The sequence below is a fragment of the Thermobia domestica genome, chromosome 8 (assembly GCF_964235325.1).
Source record: "Thermobia domestica chromosome 8, izTheDome1.hap1.1, whole genome shotgun sequence".
In the NCBI taxonomy this organism is placed as follows: domain Eukaryota; kingdom Metazoa; phylum Arthropoda; class Insecta; order Zygentoma; family Lepismatidae; genus Thermobia; species Thermobia domestica.
Genome location: NC_137461.1, coordinates 131597121 through 131619700, shown reverse-complemented (window position 1 = coordinate 131619700; position 22580 = coordinate 131597121). Strand labels below are relative to the sequence as shown.

At 35.6% G+C, this 22580-nt stretch overlaps 1 protein-coding gene across 5 annotated transcripts in view; it reads left to right on the top strand.

The window, feature by feature from the left end:
- The window catches only part of LOC145693208 (uncharacterized), a 174564-nt gene that overhangs the window by 106448 nt on the left and 45536 nt on the right, over positions 1-22580 (top strand). For all 5 annotated transcript variants that reach the window (XM_081768996.1, XM_081768995.1, XM_081768994.1 and 2 more), the window contains 5 exons: positions 3159-3641; positions 8186-8336; positions 15041-15244; positions 20432-20731; positions 21885-21967. In XM_081768996.1, the coding sequence (XP_081625122.1) occupies positions 3159-3641; positions 8186-8336; positions 15041-15244; positions 20432-20731; positions 21885-21967 (1221 nt within the window). The remainder of the gene's footprint in view (positions 1-3158; positions 3642-8185; positions 8337-15040; positions 15245-20431; positions 20732-21884; positions 21968-22580) is intronic.

Below are 22580 nucleotides of genomic sequence, written 5' to 3'. Positions count from 1 at the left end.
AACAACTGGCAGCTCCATGTTTTTTTGTTCGGAATAATGTGTGATGATATGTATTTCGTCACGGTATATTTCATGATTTCTTCACTTAATAAGCGTGAAAGAAAACGTCGCACCATTCGATTTCCCAAGTACAAGAGACCGTGCTGCTGATGATCCTTAACTTCCGACATTGCGCCAAAGGATTCCGTGTTCACTGCTATCAAGGCTTATCGTTTGCCTACTATGATCCAATCATAAAGTCAGAGCATATCTCAAAAGTCGGTTGATGGCATGTGTGGGAATTTTACCCTGCAGGGAATAATCTGTACAACCACTGAACATTAATGAAATATGCATTTTTGGATTGCGTCTGCGTGACTTTCTTTATGCTGATAAGGTCCACTATCCTCATTCTCTCGAATTCGAAATATGGCCTCTTGAAATTTGTCTTTTTCGCAATTTTGGACGGCTCTAGCTCTGAAACTATGCACTTCTCGCCATAGGTCCATATGAACTTTTTGTCTTATTTTGATGTGAGGAATCACCTCTTAAAGTTCGTCGGTATAGTTCATTAACACCCTGTATATGTAATTTGTATGTGTAAGTGAAGGTCGTGTATGAAAAGTGATATTTGTGGTTTATTAGTAACAAAACTTACAATGATCTTTATTTCTTTAATCTTAACCTCAACTTTACAAGTCAAAATAATAAACAAATAAATGTTTACGCGTCGTTTGTAAGTGTACTAGAGTTTACACTTCACTTCTTCCTTCCCTCTTCTGTATTATACAAGAGATTAAATTGTATCTAAAGTTCATAGTTAGAATCCTCTTGACATAAATAAATGGCAAAATACGACTCTGTTTGCCACATATGTAAAAATATAAGTTAGAACGCACAAAATTATTACTACATGTGTTAGAAAGTATCAGAAAGTTTATTTGGGCAAGAGTGTTATCTGTTGTATGATTTTATGCAGGAAACTTAACCTTCTTAATTTGCGAGAACTCACGATGTTAATTCTTTGAAGAGAGTGTATTTCTGTTTCTTCTATATCTTTATTTTCATTGCTGTGACAGTAGCTAAGAATTTCCCATGCTTTGAATAGAATACATTTACTAGTACGTGTTTCATCCAACTGATTTTTTACCTTCTGGAGGGAGAGGAAGGTATCACTTGTACTGATACTGATAGTCTCTGTGCGTATCATTAATGTAAGACCTCATCTCTTGAAAGCACACATTCTAATTCTTAGATTTTTATTTTTATTTTTTCAAAGCACAGGGTATGTGGAATGACTTAGGTTTCAGTCAGACAGCTGTAACATCGTAATACAGTGAACTGTATCCTTGTTTACATTTGGATAGTCAGCCAGATTAGTGGTTAATGGAGTATATTATGTGAAATCAGCTTCAGGGACAGTATGGAGTTTTCATTTTAAATTGTGACTGTTGGGACAGTAAAGTGAAGTTGAAATATTGTATAATTGGTGTTGTTGGAATAATACATTAAAATTTTATCTTTTGCGGCTAAAACACTGTATTTCGTATGATGCTAAAGTTTATTTTAAGTGATAGTGCTTATGCAAATCTAGTTTTTGGACATTTGCTTATGTAGTGATATTTTGAAATAGTTATACTTTGACGACTAAACTGCACACTGATTGATAATTGTTAACATACTAATGATATAGTGCAAGTTTTGAAGTATTTATCTCTCTTGCCGAATCATAAATCTTTCTTATAAATAACATACTACTATCCACGCATTACACATTGGAGGTGCTCCATATTTCTCATAGTCCTTCGTGGGCAGTATAATACCAGGAAGCTATGACCAGTGCTTTTGTTTCTGAAGAAAAAGGTGCCAGTACTCACGGTGAATTTGTTATTAGTACTTCCATAATTTAACGTATCCTCCGATATGCCCGTGACGTCTCTAGATCGCTTCTTGCTTCTGATATCCAACCGCAAATTGATGACCACTGAGCAGCTGTGAGTAAAACATATTTGCAAGGGTTATACTATGTGAGAGGCGGTCCTAATTTCTTGATTAGCAACAATACAAAGATGAGCTGCACATGCAGAGATGACCTTGATAAAGTAACTGTAAGCTTCATCTGAGAAAATCTTTCTCATTTGCCAGAAGATATTGCAGTTGGGAGCTGAATATCCGCTGGTCTGCGAAGTTATTTTGCTGATCCGCTTTGGAAAATTTATGCATTTCATTTACACTACCCTAACATAAATAATTTCCCGTAAATGAGCCAGTAGCTATTACTACGTTGCAGTGTAGGGAAGGAACCATTTTTGATACTTACTGAAGCCTCCTTTGGGAGCACGTAAAGCATTAAAACTTAAATAGATTCAGTTTTGGTTATCTGCGAGCGAAGAAAATCCGAATCTGAGCAGAAAAGTTGTGAAATTATTAGTGACATTTTCAGCTACTGTTTCTGAAACAACTTTCTATTCAGATTATGCAATTAAGACAAATACAAGAATGGACTGGATGTAATGATTCTCTCTATCTTGTAGTTTCCAAATTTAATCCACCAAAGGAAAATAAATTAAATAGTTGTGTGACTACAATTTCACTTTAGACTAAAATTTGTAATGTTTAAGTTCATCATTTCAATAGTAACTACTGAAACATCGAAACAGATTGTGGTGATTGTATTTTTCCGGTTCCCTACACTTTTGTTTCTATCTTTGCTGGTTCACGAGTAACAAAAGGTTGAAAATTACTAGTTTATAAGATGTAACATGTTCGGTTCTTTATATTCTTGAAGATATTCACGAACTGACTTTCTTCCGTTTAGGCAGAATTTGTATGGTAAGTTTCTAATTGTGACTTCACCAAATGCCGATCCAGGATTTTCTGGCCAGTACTTGGAACCGAACAGTCTTAGTATATAAGGTAGATCAGTATTTGTCCTTCAAGCAAAGGCTTTCTGACAGCTTTTTTCAGACTTATGTGACAAAAGTAAAGAAAAAATGTAGAGATTTTTTTTTAAAAAACATGAGAAGAAAGGTGCCGGTATTTTATACAGCTAGAAGAAAGCACTGGCGAAGACTAATATGGCTTTAATGAAGTTAAGCTTAAAGTACAATAATGTGTGTTTTATCATTGTTTTCTGTCGCCAAAAATTAAAGTCTGACACACTATTGTTCCTTTTTCAGGCCGTGATCATGATGTGGATCGTGATCGAGATCGTGAAAGAGAACGAGAAAGAGATCGAGATAGGGAGAGAGACAATAGAAATAATAGGGATCGAGACAGAGACAAGGAACGAGAGAGAGAAAAGGAAAGAGAGAAAGAAAAGGACAGGAGCAGAGAAAAAGAACGAGATCGTGAAAGAGAAAGAGAGAAGGATCGAGAAAGAGATCGCGATCGTGACCGTGATCGAGATCGGGACCGTGATATTGCCAAGGCCAGAGAATATGAGAGAGAAATTCCGTCGCTGCTTACTATTCTCACTCACAATCCCAAGGAGTTCCCTCATCGCAATCGTGACACCCGAGCTGAAGGAGCTCAACCTCATGGACAAAGAAATGTGGAGAGAGAAAGGGAGCGAGACAGAGATTTTGGGGGAAGAAATCGGGAGCCTGATAACAGGAGAATACCAGAAGAAAAAGAATATGAAGGGCAATTTGACAGAAGAGGTAAGTGAACTTTTTTCAATGCTTCTATTGAAACCGAAAAAAGAAAAAAGTTATAATGTCATAATAATCGAGCAAATTTTCTGTTTAAGTAAACGTGATTAATCTGTAAGCAGGATGCGAACTCGTGGGAGGATTTTCCCTACTTACGTATTTGGAATAAAATTACCGCATTGGTAATTTGTTTCAATTGGAATAAGGTGTCTATTGTCAGAAGTTAGCAAATTAATTACAGTAATTCATGTGTAACTGACGTGTGAACTGGTAGTATAGGAAGACAGAAAACAAATAGAATTAATTATTATTAGGCAACTTTGTAAGCAAAATAAAGTGGAAAAGTGAAGTAGCCATAGTTTGTGTTAACAGGTGTAGAGGTTTTTACTGTCCGTGCTAGTAGTATTATGTAGGCTTCCCACCCAACTGAAGCCGTGGATTTCGTTATCAAAGCTTGAGTATCTAGAAATTTTTCAGATTAATGAAAAAAAATAAATAAATAAATAAAAAAAATAAATTAAAGTCGTTTTGAGTCTCAGGTAAATCAGTTGATCTATTGATTGGTCAAGTCCGATCACTGGCATAGGTAATTGTCCAAATGACGTTAATTTCTTGACATTTATTCATGGCTTAGGCCTTTGTCAGCGTAACTTATTTCTTATTCGAAGCGATAATATTCTAGATTATTTCATTTGATTCTTATTTCTCTTATGAATCTTTTCCCGTCAGTTAATCATTCTTCAGATATGGGTATCCCTGTGTTTAGTATTATGCAGATTAGTAATCATACTTTGCATAAGCAGTACTTCTGACTATGGCGAAAACCTCCGTGAAATAGCCTAAAGGATATCCTAGATGTTATCCCTCAGTACCTATCGAATAATGGTGATTTAAATAATGATGCTTCCTTGTTTACAGATATCATTACTGTCATTACTGAAACTTTTGTTCCACACACTACTTAGTTATTGTGGAAACATATCCTAATGAATTCAAACGTCATACTAAATGTTTTATGCAGTTGAAATATAAGAATCACAGTAACTTCATATTAGATCAATTAAACACTAGTCCAAATAGATTTTAGTTCGTGGAGACAATTACGTAGTATTCCGGTAAAAAAATTCCATTAAATTAAAACTGTCGTTAGCGATTATGAATCTCCTTTGACATATTTTTATAAATAGTTTTAAACATTTTTCTTTAAAAATAAATGTTTAGTAAGTACTTCTATATTTTTTCCACCCTTCAGTCTTTTTCTCTCTCTCTCTCGCTCACTCTGCGTTCATTGACTTCAATTAACACTTCGTCTGCTGAAGTAAACAACTTACTCTAGTTACCGTGCCTCTGGTCCTGATCATATTAGTACTATGTCACAACATGGCAGGCTCACTGTCCCACCTGTCCCTACAAAAGAGTATCCATGTCACTCAACAAATTCTTTTCTGAAGGCGTGTTCCTTAACATATAGAAAAGCAGGCGTCATTACTGTATCCTCGAGACAGAAGTACGTTTCTCAGTTCTCTGCGAGAAAATGAAGGACATACTGTATAATATAATAAAACCATATCTAAAAGTACTCAACATAACTTTTGAGATGGATGCTCCTGTCCCATTAAACTGCATTGGATGCTCTTGTTGTACTAACCTATCAGAGTTAACTCATTAATGCCATATATTCGGTTGATAGCTCCTTAATTTTTTTTCTTACAATAGCCCTATTCAGAACTGTATTACGTTCATCAAAGCATGAGGTAATATTGATATTGAATGTTGATTCCTTAGAAAGATAGTGTTGTTTGAGTGATTTTATTTTTCAAGATAGTAAATGGTAAAATTATCTCGGAACTTCTACTATATTCGTAATTCTATCCATCAAACACTCCACATAATTTGTTCTCCTATAAAGCAGTAAATTATCGCTTGTTATGTGCTCCTTATTGTAACATTAAAGACTTAGTGTTAATTTCAGTTCTACATTATGGAACATTAATATTGACAATACAGATAATTGTTTAAAAAGTCAGCCGAAGCAAATAATGTAAATATGTGATATAGTGTTGTAGTATGTATGTTACATATTTACATATTTAGTTACATATTTTCTACATATAAGCGTTATTTGTATGAGGGGGGGAGTCCGAAAATTAGTTTCCCTGAATTTTTCCTGGAAGGGTTTTTGAAGCTTATAGACCGGTATAACAAATGTCTCAATGAAAGTGGTACTTACGTCTGATGGTGATTGTCACATGTCTGTTTTTTGGTCTTACATCCGGTGCAACAACATTGCGCAATTTTTTCTAAAGATTAGATCGTTCAGAATCTCTGTAATTATTGCTTATTAACGAGGAGCAGAAAGTGCTGAAATTGCGCAAGTTTCTACCGCGACGTTTCCAACAACATAATTCAGGAAATTGTGTGAAATTTTGCACTGAAATAAAATGTATGAACGCCATTCCTTTGTGAGATATAAGGTAGGTGCAGGTAAATACGCCATGTTAAGGGTGTTGTATTTTTTATGGTCTTAATTTTCATGAAACACAAAGAATAAGACATGTGCGTTGCAAAGAAGCCTTTTCTGCGTGTAGAAAAAAATGTGGCAATGATGCGACTCACTTCTATTTTGCACCCAAGGTAATAGAAAAAAGTGTTACAAAATTTCGTATTTGCCAACACTTGCAGGTAATTACGCCAAGTCTAGAATACTACTAGAAACTTATAATAAATCTTGCAATTTGCGTACATCATCTGTATTATACGAACTCAAATATTACTACACACCATGGCTGAAGCAAAAAGTAGAACAACCAAAATACAAGATGAAATTAAAAAAGTTAAAATGTAAAAATGACAATCTCCAAAGTTGAAATAAAGTTCCATAGTACAATGACACTGTACTATGACTTTAAAAAACTATACCGATATTATACGGCACATGTGGAATAAGTGAAAGCATCTTTGCCTTCTCCAGTCAGTCCTGCACAAGCCCTGGCGTATTTCGCTGCACTATGCATGGTATTGATTTAGTAGCAATGAAATCACAAACTGAAATTACACTTACAAAACAGTGTTCTTAGACGCACACGAAATAAGGCGTACATTATGTAAACAATCGACAATGTTCTGAGTTAGCACAGTTCTAATAACGGGATTCTTACCTCTATTGAAATAATAATATCCTGAACACTTGGCGTATTTAGCTGCACTGGCTTATATACCTGCAGTTACCTTACTTGTATTGCATTCTAATATTTAGAAAGCATTCTAACATTGCGATCCTGATTAGCTCGTTGTGATTCTCATTCCTCATTGGCTTGTTATGTTATTGTAGTATTATATCCGCAACCGGCACACTGGCCGCTCATTCTTGTAACAATTTATACGATAATAATATATAACAAATCTTTCTCACATCACCTAAGAACAGTAACTAAGATGCAAATGCAATTATAAGGATCATTTGTAGAAAGGTGAAAGGACAATTACTAAGATACATGGTAGATACACCTGAAATTTGTAAACAAATGCTTGTTTCTGATTGGCCAAATCTGGAAAAAATGTAAACAGATCCTTATCTATGATTGGTCGAACGTCTGTCCACGATATTTAAAGGGAACTTCTAGATATGTTTTGTTTATTTTGTATAAATTTGTTTTCCTTACAGTTTTCCAATAACTATTTGCTTCCAATAATCTTACAGATAGATATGATACAGAAATGCTTATGGTAATGGTGGCAACGTTGCACAACATTTTTTGCTCAATTTCCAGTTTTGTTGCCTGCTCATAAGGCTTTATCTGTGTCAACAAATAAGGGTGAAAGTTTGCGCAATTTCAGCACCCCTTGCATCCCTCTGTCCACAGTCGCCTGGGGAAACTTATTTTCGGACTCCTCCTCGTATATAATTTATTTTTTCAGAATCAAATGACCTGGAGCTGTACTGAAATTTTCTGTAAAATAAATAAATAATTAAATGAATGAATGATAAAAATCAATAAGTATACTCATCTAAACAATTTAAGTTTAATGTTCACTTTATTTATTGATGTACTGGAGCTTCTGAAGATTTGAGTCAAGCATTGCAGCAGGTTCTACATTAACAAATCACACATGACATACGCAAATTTCATGATTAACATCCAGTGCTTATTAAAATAAGGATATCCTTTTGTATAATAAGGATAGACCAAGCGTTGCAAGGATATGTGAGTGGAAACTGTATCAGTTAGTTAAGTTTTTTCATATTTATGTGTGTTGTGTGTATATATATATACGTGAGAGAGAGAGATGTTAAAATAGATTTTTCTAACATTTTGTTGGTTTGAAAATCTCAGTTTGTTGTAAGGTACATTTGATGCACTGGTTTAATTAAAAAAAATGTTTATGTAAACATCTTATTTTGACTATTTACTGGATTTCTCGACTTTAACAGGTGAAAAATGGGAAAATTTTCAGGTGATTCATTTGGCTTTTTAGTATATCATTTTAAAATTATTATTATTAAAAACGTGCACTTTGAAAAGAATATTTTCGATTATTCTAATTGTCTGTAGGTCGTCAAGAACGGGGAGGAGGACGATTCTCAGATCAGTCGGAGAGAAATCGCTTTGAAGATATACCACATGAGGAGCCACCTGCTATGCTTGGTCGTCGTAATGAGATGTCGGCAGAGCCTAGGAATTTTCCTGAAGAAAGGAGAGGAGGGTAAGTTGCATACTATCGTCTACCCTTAGATTAAATGTTAATCAGTGTTTCCTCATATAAACTTCACCATATCTATAAGATGTACTTAGGTCTACTTCTCAAGACATATTGTGAGAAATTGAGAATGTTTATAGTGCTTTCAAAACTAGAAACAAATTAACGTTTGGACGTTGCCACATCGTCCGTCCCCGGTGAGTCATCAGCTGGAACTGTCCTGTGAGTCGTAACAAAGAGGAAAATTTCTAAATATTACTTTGTTTGGATGGATGAAAGGATATGTTTGTCGTCCTAGTTTGTGCATGTTGGGAAGGGGGGATGTGTGTGTGTGTGTTTGTGTATGTGACAGAAAGAGACAGAAAAGAAAAATAAGATCTTGCTTGTGATTGTAAAGAAAGTACAGTTTTTTAAATACGTGTTTTCTTTAAACAATAGAACACTTTTTAAAATGCTTATGAGGAAGAAAATAAATATCGATCCCTCGTTTAAACTACTTCTTAAGATGCTTTCCATCTTGGAATGAGACTCCACTACTGGAAAAATATGATCTTATCCTTAGAATGGGTCTGGAGTCAATTTTGAATTGCTCCTTGAGTGACGACTCTTGGATGCAAGCATCCTTACCTGTTGGATTAGGAGGTCTTGGTATTCGACGAACCGTTGATATGGCAATTCCTACCCTTTTAGCGTCCTACTACGGATCTCTTCGTTTAATCGAGGCTCTCCTTCCACAAGGTTACCACCTGGACCCAGATGAAATAGTTCAAGAAGGCTCAAGTAAATGGATAAATATAACAGATACGGACCTTCCAGAAATCAGCAAAAGAGGTTTTCAGGCATCTTGGTACACACCAATAGCAGCACATTTTCATGAACTTCTTTTACAATCCGTTACCAGTTCCAGAGGATAAAGCTAGACTTTTTGCTGCGTCATCCCCCCATGCTGGGGCATGGTTAAATGCGTTACCTTCCCCCCAATTAGGTCTTCACATGTCTAATGAAATCTTTCGAATCGCAGTAGCCTTAAGACACGGTTCAGATGTTTGTGAGCCACATCGCTGTCCAGCTTGCGGGGATCAAGTTACCCAACGCGGCCTGCATGGCCTCTCATGCATGAAGAGCATTGGCAGGAACACCAGACATTCATCTGTTAATGACATCATTTTGCGAGCCCTCACAACGGCAGGAATTCCTTCCATTCGTGAACCGTCAGGCTGTTGTCGTTTTGATAGTAAACGACCTGACGGCATGACATTAATACCTTGGATGAGAGGCAAATCACTAGTTTGGGATTTTACATGTTCGGACACATTTGCCCATTCAAGCCTCCCATTGACTATTATGAATGCTGGAAAAGTTGCTAGACGTAGAGAGGCAGAAAAGGAAAGGAAATACAACAATCTCCTCGACAAATTTATTTTTGCTCCAATAGCCATCGAGTGCAGTGGGGCATGGCGTTCTAGAAGCCTTGATCAGAGAGGTAGGCAGACGCATATCTATCGTTTCTGGAGATGTTCGTTCAGCATCCTTCTTAATACAACGTATATCCATTGCGGTCCAACGAGGCAACGTTTTGTCAGTTCTTGGTACGTTGCCGCCTGGAAGGGAACTGGAGGAGATAATTCTTCTCTAGTAGAGTAAAGCGGGGCAAAAGGCCGCACTTAATGTTCAGCGGGGCAAAAGTCCTTCAATTAATGGGTAAAGGGACGCATAATTGTGTTTGATAATATCATAATGTAAAATGCAAACTTTTTTCCATTACAAATTAAAGTAAATTAGCGATATCAATGTTACCTTAAAATACTAAAACTATTTCTTATGTTTGTATCTGGTAGTTTCATAATCTGATGTATTTTCTTTTATTTTCAAATTCTACAATTATTTTCTCAATATGTAATAAAAGGTACATAATTAAAAAAATACTTTAAAAAAATAAAATAAAAATACATACAAATCATGAGGATGGAAAGAAATTATAAAGAACTTCTGAATGTCCGGGTTCATCTGGACTTTGAGCCTGGGGGATATGCATTTGTTAGTTATTTGTCTACAAATATTTACAAATAAATGATCTTGGTTCTGCTTGATTGAAGTTTCAGTGCCGAGGCTATGTAAAACTCAAGTGGGAATTACTGCCTGTTGGATCAGAACCTTGCGAGGCAAGTGGCTCACCGAGAATCGAACTTAGAGACCGCGTGTATAAAGAAAGCAGTGGCAACATTGGAATGTTAAGGTCTGTTGCCAAGGTTGCCCTCCACGCACTGTTACTAAAATTATGTTTCTGATTCGACCCTCGCTGAGTGACCGCAATAACTATGTGACGTAGATTCCCTTCTTCAAAACAAATCTGCATGTTTTTTTGAGCTGTCAATTTGCTTCAAGTTTTGAAAAGACTTTAATGAGTGTTCGCAGAAAGTGAACAGTAGACTGCTTTGGATGAAACCATCCAAATTAGATATACAGGACGTATCAAAATTCCGGAGCCATTGGCCAACTCCATTACAAGTTAAGATTCGAAGGAGAATTGTTGGAAAGAGAAGTCTAAAATGTTGTAACTTTACAATAGCACCAGCCGTTTGGGCTCCGCACTGATAAGGCATCCGATAATAAATGAAAAAGCAAAGTTGCCAGTTCAGCCAGTTGTTCCTTTGGACGCTCACTACACCAATACAGCATTATTGGAAACGCATTCGAAGTGTTCTAGATTCCGTCACATAACAAAATGTACATTTACCTTGTCATTTAGCGTGCCATGATATTCCGTTCGAACAGCCTACTGAAGTAACAACGTTGCTTTTTCTTTTAACGAAGGGTGCCTTATCAATGTGGAGCCCAAATGGTTGGTGCGATTGGAAAAAATTCACAATTTCAGATTGAAAACCACCTATTTCCAACACTTCTTTTTCTTTCCATTTTTCTCGTATTTTCATTCACAAAGAGTTTGGGCTGTGGTCCCGAACTTCCGATACACCTGATATGTGCACTATCTGTACAATTTAAACCCCCTCGGGCTATAATGCTAGAAAAAATGAACATAATTTTTTTCATCTAACGTCCCACGATTATGCCTTTTAGGCTAAAGAAGACGAATGATTAATGAAAGTGGATGATTGAGATAATTGGTGGAATGAATGTGTGGGGAACTCCGAGAAAACCCACAAATACTTACGTTGTTCACCACAAACTCATATGGCTTGGGATCGAACCAGGTACTCTCACACCAGAAGTGAGCGCTCTAAATTGAGCCACCATGCCCTCGCTATAATGATACAGTTCAATCCTTACACAAAGTAGTAGTAATGCAGGAGAATATAAGTGTACCACTTGTTCGGATAATTGATGTTGCGAACAAAGAAGATAGCTAATGGAAATATTTTACTGGAGTCGAAGATGAATTTAATAATTTAACTGCGGAAATGTTACTCCTGTTATATTGACATGTTAGAATATATATACACAAGAATGAAATGTAGTTGTAGGTTTTTAGAAGTGTTACACGTTTAAAATATTACTGTACTAAGGAATGTGTAGAACTGTGTTAATGCGGAATCAAGAGTTAATAGGTGTTTGGACTTCTTATTCTTATTCTTGAGGTTATTTGGGTACAGTTGTCTAGTGGCCATTCTTGTCGGCATGTAGATTTCTTACGTTAGTTCATTTTGATATGCAACAAGAATCAGTTAGGTTGCTTCATATACACACACTTCTTAGATTCTTTACACGTTGTCTGAGGCTTTTATTTATATTCCAGAAAATTAGGTCAAGTTATCCATTTATTGTATTTATTATTAATTAAAAAAATAAATAAAATAAAATAAAAATAGATCTAAAAGTGCTTATGAGTTTCTCCACCACTTTTTCACGTTTTTCAAAATATTAATGAAAGCAAAGATTACCAATACTAAAAATTCTCAACGTATTGATTTAATGTTTGGAGAAATACAATGAGTAAAATTATCAATCCTTAAAGCATCCAAATGCATAGTCTGCGAAGTTTCGAATGGACTCCTCACCTCTTCTTCAGCGCATCTAAAGAAAACCTATTGCCACATAAAAGACATATGTATGAAATTCTCTTCTTGTTCATCGTACAGATTAAAATTGATGACTTTGTAGTTCGATAGTAAGATTTTCTTCTTTTTTGAATTTATAGTAATGAGAAGTCCTTAGTATGTACTTCTAGGTAAGGTCATAAATAACACACAGTCAATACAGTTAATAGATGACCTTGAATTAGCAGCCAGTTAACGGTCTTTAACTGCTTTATGTAGCAGCAGAGTTTCTTTAGATGCTATGAAGAAGGGATGCAGAGTACACAGAAACCGTTCACATATTTTATGCATTTGGATGTTCAGGTTTAAGAATTTTACCTTCTCTTAATATAAGTATGCATCTCATCGTGTCAGTTAATAATTGCTTAATGAAATAGTTTGTAGCTTCAAATCAATTGTTAAGACGTAGGCATAGGCGACGAACTGAGCAGGAGTGAAGATCATTTTAATGTAGGTTATTTCCTAAGTAGTAGTTTGTCTTTACTATAAAATTACGCAGAGAAATTATAATGCTACAGTTTGATTTCTGAAATATTTTTTAGCCAGGACTAATTGCATAATACTGTAATCCATCTCTGTTGGCAGCGACGCAAATAGACTGAAATAGTGATGTCGTCATTTCCTTCCCGTTACCATGGTGATCGCCATGTTTTTTTCTATACAAACACGTGATGCTAATGGAACTAAAGAGCTTATTTCTAAAAGCTCCACATCCCTAAGTAATAAGGTAGAAATCGAATAGTTAATGTAAGCACAATTATCATGTAATTCACCTAAGAAGCAATTATACGCAATATAAACTCCCTAACGTGTAGATTGACAAACTGTCGGCATGGAGAAAGCTGTAAAAATATATGATTTTTAAAAAAGGAAAAAAAAAGTCTTTTAGAATAATGTTAATGTTAATTCTATTGGGACATTTACACCTCTAATGTCTACTGTTTATAATGGGAGTGCACAGTATTATTTCTAAGTATACATTACAAAAGAAAGAAAAGGCTAGCCTTTACAAATATTCATCCAGATCATCAGTGGATATAGGTAATATCTTTTCTTATATTCTCTATCAATTTTTTTTTTAAAGCATGTAGAAAACGTACAATAATTACTCATCCAATTATGAATGGTTCAGTATAACAACTGTTAAACAATAATCCTCTTCAAATTTGCAATAGTATATCATATTCATATTACTGAATCAAAAAATTTCCGGAATTATTTAAAGTTAATATATGATCATGAACAGGGTAAGTACACTTTAAGGTTTAATTTAATCTGAAAATATAGAAATTCTCAAAATATACATCAGAGGGAAATTTTCACAAGACATGTGAACTCGCTAATTTCAGTGTCAATGCTTGTCATGCACGTAACATTATTTAACATATTTCTTTTCTAATTACCTTTTCTACCTTTTTTTCAGTTTCAATCATTAGAAATATTTAAAAAGAAACATTCGTTCTACTCTAATGTTTGCAGTTCCGAAATATTTAATCACTGTTTTCGTTTTGCACATAGGTTCTTTAGGTATTTAGGCTACTTGTTGTTTAGAAAATAAAATGACGATCACCATGGCAACGAGAAGGATGTGATATCACACTATTTCAGTCTATAGGCTAGTTGTCGCCTGGAGCATCCCCCTCCCCCCTCCTGATCAATCAAACTAAAAGGCTTTCCGACTACACCTGATATGGGCATCACACAGTAATTCTCCTATTCCATTTTTTCTTCAAGTCGTAAAGCTTGATTTCAAAATTGCAGTATGTAATTTAATTTTTAATACAAGATAAAACACCAAACTAATTAGTATATGATTGCCAAATAATCTGAGAGTAGCATGCTTGACATATTCTTATAGTCTTATCATAGTAAATGCAAATCACAATGTTTTTGGAATTATATCGGGATGTGCATATGTGTAGAATGAATCAATAGTCCGTTGCTTTAGAATAGAATATTTTATTATGACAAACAGTCAAGCTGTTGTCTCGAGTATTATACTCGGACATTTTGTAAATATTTTAATCGACATAAGTTAAATGAAAACACAAAAAACTGAAACTAAAATTTAACTTTGCGGGCTCTTTGATTGCAAAGGTCCTCATTGTCCTCAAAAGATAGCTTTGAAGCTAACGTAAGTTCTGCTCTATGGATGAAGTTGGTGAGCCGTTGTTGTCCTGTTAAGTTTCTGAGGTAATTTTTTATGATTTTTATTGTGCTAAAACTCCTTTCCTTGCCCTATAGTGAAAATAAATATTTGCCAGTTTTGCGCCCCGTTAATCCGGCGAGCGGGACACAAGCCCCTTTTGCCCCCCCCCTAGTTACGTCACTGTCTGCTGGTGAGGAGATAATGTTGTTTGGAGCGTCTTATACAGCGAAGGTTGATCTTGCATGATCGTCTGTGCAGCCACCAACTGTACTAGATTCAAACCCCGGTTATTGTTTGGAGTTCACGTTAATAGAAACCGATGTTCTTCATATCTTTGATGTTGCATAAGAACCTAAAACACTAAACTTGATCTCCTAATATTATTTTGAAACAAATAAATAAAACAAAAATGAGTGGGTAGGACTGATAAATGTCTGTAAGGTTTTAAGCTACTTTTCGTAGTGTTTCGTAACAAAATATTCGTTATTTCCATCTTCTCTTTTCAGTCGTCGAGAAGGTCGAGGCAGCACAGAGCCTGGTCGTGCTCGTGAGACATGGGAAGGACGCGAAAGAGAGAGAGAAAGGGAGCCTGATAGGAGGAGATGCTATGATAGAGAAGAATCGAGGCCAGCCACTGCATCAGTGAAGGGAAGAGACTGGGAAGGTCGAGAATATCCAGATACGCGACGAGAATGGGATGGAAGAGGAAGGTAAGTACAGGATTTGTATACGTTCATGTTTTAAGCATAATGATCTAATTCATAATAAGATAAACATGCATCATCATCATTATCATCATCATGAATATTCAGTCATTACAGGCAGGTCACTTGTCGCAAGATGAGAAATTTCTGTTCATTACGGCGTTCAGCTGACCACTTTATCTTACAGCAATTTTGTGTTATATGTCATACCTCAGTACCTTTTTCGCCCCTCGTTTTCTTTCCACCGTACCTTCTAGTAGTTCCAGGCTTGCCAACGACCTGGAAAACCTGAAAAACCTGGAAATGTCAGGGAATTTTGTATGCTGATAATATTATTATTATTATTTTTTTTTTTTTTTTTTTTTTTTTTTTTTTTTTTTTTTTTTGAGAGGACCTTTCTTGAGTTGATATATGTTACCTGTTTTACATTAGATTCAAAGCAGTTTCCAGTGATGACTTTAGTGGATACTTGGTGTATAGGTACCAGGCATAAGTTAGAGAAATTGGCCACTCTGATGTTATTCTTGCGAATTGTATGAACCTTATTTGGTAATATATTTTTCTTGTCAGTAAGTGGGCAATTCTCATTCAATTCGTGTAGTGGATTACCTTCTATGTTCAAAGCTGTATTTCCCCACAGTAGCATTGCTAAACAGTTACCGTTAGGAAAAACCAAAGTATCATATGTTATTGTATTTGGTTTAGCACTTTATATGAAAGGGAAATTGCTGGACATGCTAAAAAACGGTACGATATTTTGTATTCTGTTTTGGTGAATTTTTAAATAACATTATGCACAAAAAGGTGATGATGGTCAGGTTTTGGAATAGAAACTTGAAACAAGTATCAACCAGATACGTTAATTCAGTATTTCTTGGACACTCAACAGGACTTACCCACGAAATTTAAGGAGGGTTTGTGTGGGCTGCCATTATCAAAAATCATACAATATCAATGGACGGTCCCAGTGAGAATTAGAAATTTTTAGCGGATCTGATTTGTAAGGTGGACTTAAATGTAATTCATGGAGCATTTCATACTGGCTAGCAACAGACAAAGTGCAATTTAAATGGACTTCTGAAAGATTTGTACAAACTCTTCAAAGGCAGTCCATACGTTGAGCAGATTTCCGTTATGTACTGGAAAACAAATTTTTCCTAAGAAATTTCGTCATATTAGATGGACTGAAAATGCCATTGTTGCAAAGTGTGCAGTAGATCTTTTCCTGCAACAGTACAAGAGAATCTTCCTAAACACGTTGAGATTGCTTCTGTACAAAAGGCAATCGATGATCCTTTAACGCTAGCTAAGTTAGCATTTTTTGTTTCCCATGCAGATCTAGAAACTTTTTTGAGAAGATTCCAATCAGCTCAACTTCTAGCACCAGTTTTGGGATCCGAGTGTGAAGGATTAATCGAAGAGCCATGAACAGATTTGTTAAGAAAGACACTTTTCAGAAAGCAGACTCTATTTTGAAATTACCTCGAGTGGATGTAAATCATGTGGATTAGTTGGTTGTTTGTTCCAACGTTGGTTTTGCTGCAAAGAATTTTTTAGAACAGAATAAGTTAATGAGCGTTGTAAACTGGAGTTTTTGCTTGAATGTAGGAACTTTCTGTCTGGAACAACTTCAAAAATTATTGAAAAAATGCCCATTAAAACACAAAATAGTGCGAAATCTGTTATGTCTTATTCCAAATAAAATTTGTACTAACCAAAGTGTAAGCGAAGGGAAGATATATAATGTTCTTGAGAAACTCCATAACAAGAATATAGTTGTAGCTGCCACAGCTGAAAAAATAAAACATCAATTTTCCAAATTATGTGTTCCAGCAATAAAAGCAAAGAAGGAATTCGAGTCATTTAATGTATACACAGATAGGCTAAATGTCTTTTATTGTAGTGTGCTTGATAATTGTGAATTCGTTGACCCCATAGCAGAACATGCCGCGATCTGCGATGTAATCGCAGAAAATTTACCGCGCCTGAAAATTTGCCTCTTTTAAAGTTGCAGTAACAGATTTCCGAGACAAATACTCTGTTTCAATAAAGCTAATGATGTTTTGTTTGAGTATACTATTGTCTGAGCCCATATGTGAAAGCAGGGGTTCAGTGTGATTACTAATGTGATGGAGAAAAGGCCAGCAGCAAAGGATGACTTAGTGGTGATATTGGAACAACAGACCAGCTTATATACATTATCCTAAATGGCCCCCATCAGGATATATATATATAAAACAAGAAAATTTCCTAAAGCTGCTCTCATTACAAAATACTGTGTATAGTATCATAAATATTTTAAATCTGCTTCTTTTAGCAAAACTCTTTCAAAAAATGTGACTCGACAGGTTGCAACTCGAACTAGGGATACCGCTGAAAACTGTAACCATGCTTCATGTAACGCCTAATAAAAACATGATAGTATCATCTTGAGTTTTTATTTTGAAATATTTGCAGAAAATTTTTGACTTACGGAATCTCATCGCAGAAAAACAAAGAAAGTTCTGCTATCGGGTTCATTGATTTGTGGGACATAGTTACAGTGTTACTTGTCCTTTCCCATGGAAATACTTCCGTTGAGAAAGACTTCTCAATTAACAATGACATACTGGTGGAACATATGAAGAATCTTCGGTGGGTTTACGAGTTGTTCATGACAATGTGCTAGATGGCCCCTTGGTATTTATGTATAGACAAAAATGCTTCAGTACGTACGTGTGTCATATGCACGTTATGAAGAAGCCATGCAAAGGAAAAGGACGAAAACCACTGCAAGGGAATTAAAGAAAAAAGGAAATAAGCGCATAGCTGAACAGATTACCATTTTATAAAGAAGGAAGCGAAACTTTCATTAGACTTCCATTGAATGCAAAATTTGAAACACGAAATTGAAATCTTGAAAGCATCTCTAAGGTAGAGAACTGTAGAAACTAAGGAAACATACAGTAATAATTTGTTTAGTGTGAAGTTCCATAACAGAAATTATTTATATAGAGTGCAATCATAAGTATGGTACTACGATTTTATTGTAATGAAAGAGATATATCAAAGATTTAAATCTTGTTAATTGCGTATTTACAAAAGAAAAAAAAAAGTGAATGGAAGGCAGTGGGTAGATGTTATGGAGAGCGTTCCATCCATTCTGCTTTGAAGGAAGGAATTATGTCTGGAAATAATAGATCTTGCTGGAAAACCTGAAATTGTCAGGGAAAATTGATTTGAAAAATCCCTGGCAACATGACTGTTTCTTCTCAGTATATTCCAACTAAATTCTCTTCCTCTTTTGTTTATATCTTAAATTGTTCTTTTTGCCCCTGCCATTCCTAACACTTCCTAATTTGTTTTCCGTTCCACTTAGCTAATTTTCTCTATTCTTCTTCACATCATATTTTGAAAACATCCAGCTTTTTTTCGTCGCTTTTTCGGTATATCCATACTTGTGCCTCATAGAGTACAATACTTCACACAAAAGATTTTGCGAGTCGTTTTCTTAACTTTTTCGGATTCAAGAGGGACGGGATTGCGGATATCCTAGTGCTTGGCATTGAAGTTTCCATTTTAGGCACTGTAACTGAAATTTAAAATCCTGCGGCGCAGCTATAAAAAAATATTTATTTTTCGCAAGTAATTCCAAGTTACTGTGTATATCGTACAAAAGAAATGCAGTTGAATAATAGAAAATATTATTTCAGAAAACGAAGATCTTTATTCTTTAACGGAGATCTGCATCATTGTTTACGTACGTAGTTTCAGTGTCCTAATTTTTCCCTTGTACACCAGTGGTTCCGTCGCGATATACAGGGTGATTTTTTAAAACTAACGGATTTCATTTGGGTCTACAATTTCTAACAAAAGTCCAATTTTCATGCGGATTGTGGCAAATGATCAAGAAAGGATGAGACATTTATGGGACCATGTTTACTGGTTTAAATTCATCGGGGATAATATCGGCCATGCCTCAGGAAAAACCGCAAATATTCGCCAGTGTACCTTACAATTGGAATCAAGTGCGGTGGGGTGTGAAGATTTGAGTTCTTCGTACATGGAAACCTCACCAAGGTCAATAACAATAAGAAGTAGGAAACTGGGTCGTTGTATTGGGAATTGCGCTGTACAATTCCGTGCTACTGTGTGAGTATAATCAGGACGCAGTGAGAATAGTGTACTCTTTGGAGCAACATGAGTTTATCGTTAAAAGTTTTCGGTAAACGGAATCTGTTGTTACTTCGCGAAGGTCATTTAGAAACAAATTTGCCTCACGTTCTGCCCCAGATAGTAAGATAATATACCTATGGTCGCTAGTGAATAAATTGGAAGAAACAGGATCGCTTCTGAGTGAGACAGGGAAGCATCGGACCCTATAGACAGCTTTTGTGGAAAATGTCATTAATCGACTCCTTATGTCGCTCAAGGAATATCTCCGTTGTTTGTCGCAAGAAATCGGCTGTAGCTATTCAACATGGGATTTTTGGGTGTTACCGCTAACACTTAATTTGTATTCTCACTAACACTTAATTTGTATTCTGCAATTTCGCTTCAAAAATCCAAAACCTCATTCCAATCGCAAGGACACTGGCGAATATTTGCTGTTTTGCTTGAGGCGTGGCCGATATTACCCCGGATGAACTTAAACCAGTAAACATAGTCCCATAAATCTCCCCTCGTTACTTGATCATTTGCCACAAACCGCATGAAAATCGGACCTCAGTTAGAAATTCTAGACCCAAATGAAATCCGTGAGTTTTAAAAGAATCACTCTGTACTAATGTGCCGGGCACAGCGATTTGAAAATGACTGAAATAGTCTGTTATCACTTTGGAATACACTGTATATCTTCTTACTTTGGCTTCGCCTACTCCAAGTTTCCTATCTCAAAATGTTCAACATAACGTAAATAATCTCTCGAAGTTTGTCCGTAATGCATTGAACACTGTGTTATCATATTTAATTTGCGTACAAGAAAAGCTTTTCCAGTAGCTTTCTGACTAGAATTACAAAGACTTCGTGTATATGCTCAGTGGTCAGACTCATTATTGTCGAGATTTACTGAACTAGTTATCCACATGGTTTTCGGTGTTGCAAATGTCTCGTGGAATTTAGATAGTATTGTTCATTGTTAGAAAAATAAACATTTACCGGTATATTTAAAGGTACTAGTACTAGTGCGTTAATGAATATTGAAATTATTTGCAGACGAGGAGCTCCAGTTGGTGAATGGGATCCTGCACACAGAGAAGAATGGGATTCAAAACATAGCAGTAATCCTGAGTGGAATGAGAGAGAGTTGATGTTGCCTCAGGAGGAAGAATGGACAGGATTTCCTCCAAAAGGCTCTCACGAATGGACAGGAGGAGACAGAAGAAGCTGGGAAGAATGGCCGGAAGTTCCAGTGAGAGGACGAATGATACCTGTGAGAGAAGAGGGCTTACAAAGGGAGATAGTCAAGCCGGAGGATACAAGAGAGAACAGGAAAATAGAAGTTGAACAGGAAAGGTAAGTGAACAGTGGTGAGAAAAGTGTATCATCATTAGCAAGGATGGTGATTTGTTTTAAACATCTTTAATATTAACAAGTGTAAAGGAGGCTGAGGTCAAACCCAAAATCTCTTGAAGTTTCCCTTTCGATTGTTGATGTAGGTTTGCTCAGTGACGTGTTAGACTCACATCAATTAATAATAATAATAATAATAATAATAATAATAATAATAATAATAATAATAATAATAATAATAATAATAATAATAATAATAATAAAGGTTCGTTAGATTGGAGTTTAGAATCACTTTCAACATCGACGTTATGAGACGTTTAAGATGGAATCCAAATTACCATAATCCGTTTAAGGTTTAGAGCTGTCCCTCCGGGAATCAAGCTCGGAACCTCGTGCACCAAAGCCACATGAGTTAACCACTAGACCAGCGGCGAGGACTAACCAGGAAAAGTACTCACTAAGGCACTCATTTAACAGTTCCACGCATAGGTTTCAACGACCTGTAGTTGCCATTCCCATTGTACGTCCCTTAAGAAATCACACGGCTTGTAAAACTAGTGTAAATTGATTTAAATTAATACCTTTAAATTTCACTGTTAGTGTTGGGAATGAGGCTACAATGTTACGGACACAACATTACGGAATACTGGTACATGCTTCTATTTAGAATATTGGTTGATAGATACCGTATAAACAAATCATGGAGAATCGCATTCAAATCAAGACGGATTAGTACTTATAGAATTTCGTATGTTCTCTCATGTAGTGAAATCTCTCTCTCTCTCTCTCTCTCTCTCTCTCTCTCTCTCATGTTACTATGATTATATGAGAATTAGTTGGAGTACGATTAGAATCAGATATCATATATGAAATGTGAAAATAGAGAATAATAAATATCTCTTGATTAAATAGTGTGTTGATCAGTTTTGTACAGATGCTTAAGCCTAACTCAGAACTTAGGAAAATACTCTTATGAATGTGGAGGTACTTAGTTGTGAATAATAGTTAAAGAGTAATTTGTGGCACAGTTGCAGATTATACGTTCCTTCTCCAAAACTAACAATGGCTTAGGCTTAGTCTAACCTGGGGTTAAGTTTCAATAGTCAAGTTTGATGTAAATATATTTTAATAATGATTCTTTAACTTTATCTTGTAGTGCAAGAAGAACACAAGATATTGAGACGAAAGAAAAGGAGCTCGATATAGAAGCAAAACTTACAGTGCCAGAAGAACCTGAAGGTAAAAAAGTGATAATAATATTCATGTCTACTTTAATTAAGAAATGGAAGTAACTTGTTCACTTTTTTCCCCCTGTCAAATAGTAAGGAAACGTTCTGCCCATTGTTGTTTCATAGGAAGATTGCATTTTTTAAAAATATTAATATGTGTGCAACGTGATTATTATTATCATTAATTGACGCATGAATATAATGCGATATCATCTTTCGCATTTCCTAAAAAGTACATATTTTATAATATGACAACAGAGAATTATTCGCTTAACCTTCTTAAGACCAATAACTCGCCATATAGCTGCAGAAAGGTGTCATTCAATTGTTATTTATGTGTAAAGTCTTGTTCAAAAAACATCTTGTCCATCCACCTTACTTTAAAAGGTCATATTCTGGCAACGATATGTAGGAAATTTAAATGCTTTGGCTCTATGTAAAGATATCAATTAGCCTAAGAAAATCAACATATTAGATTTAATTCCAAGTGTGAGTTAGCTTACAGGCATCAAAAACAGGTTGGTGACCATTTTTTTTTCAGTACTGTACAAAATTACTACAACCCTTCTTGCACCTAAAGTTACGGATGAAGACATTTTCTCCCTCCCTTTCTCTCGCTTTCT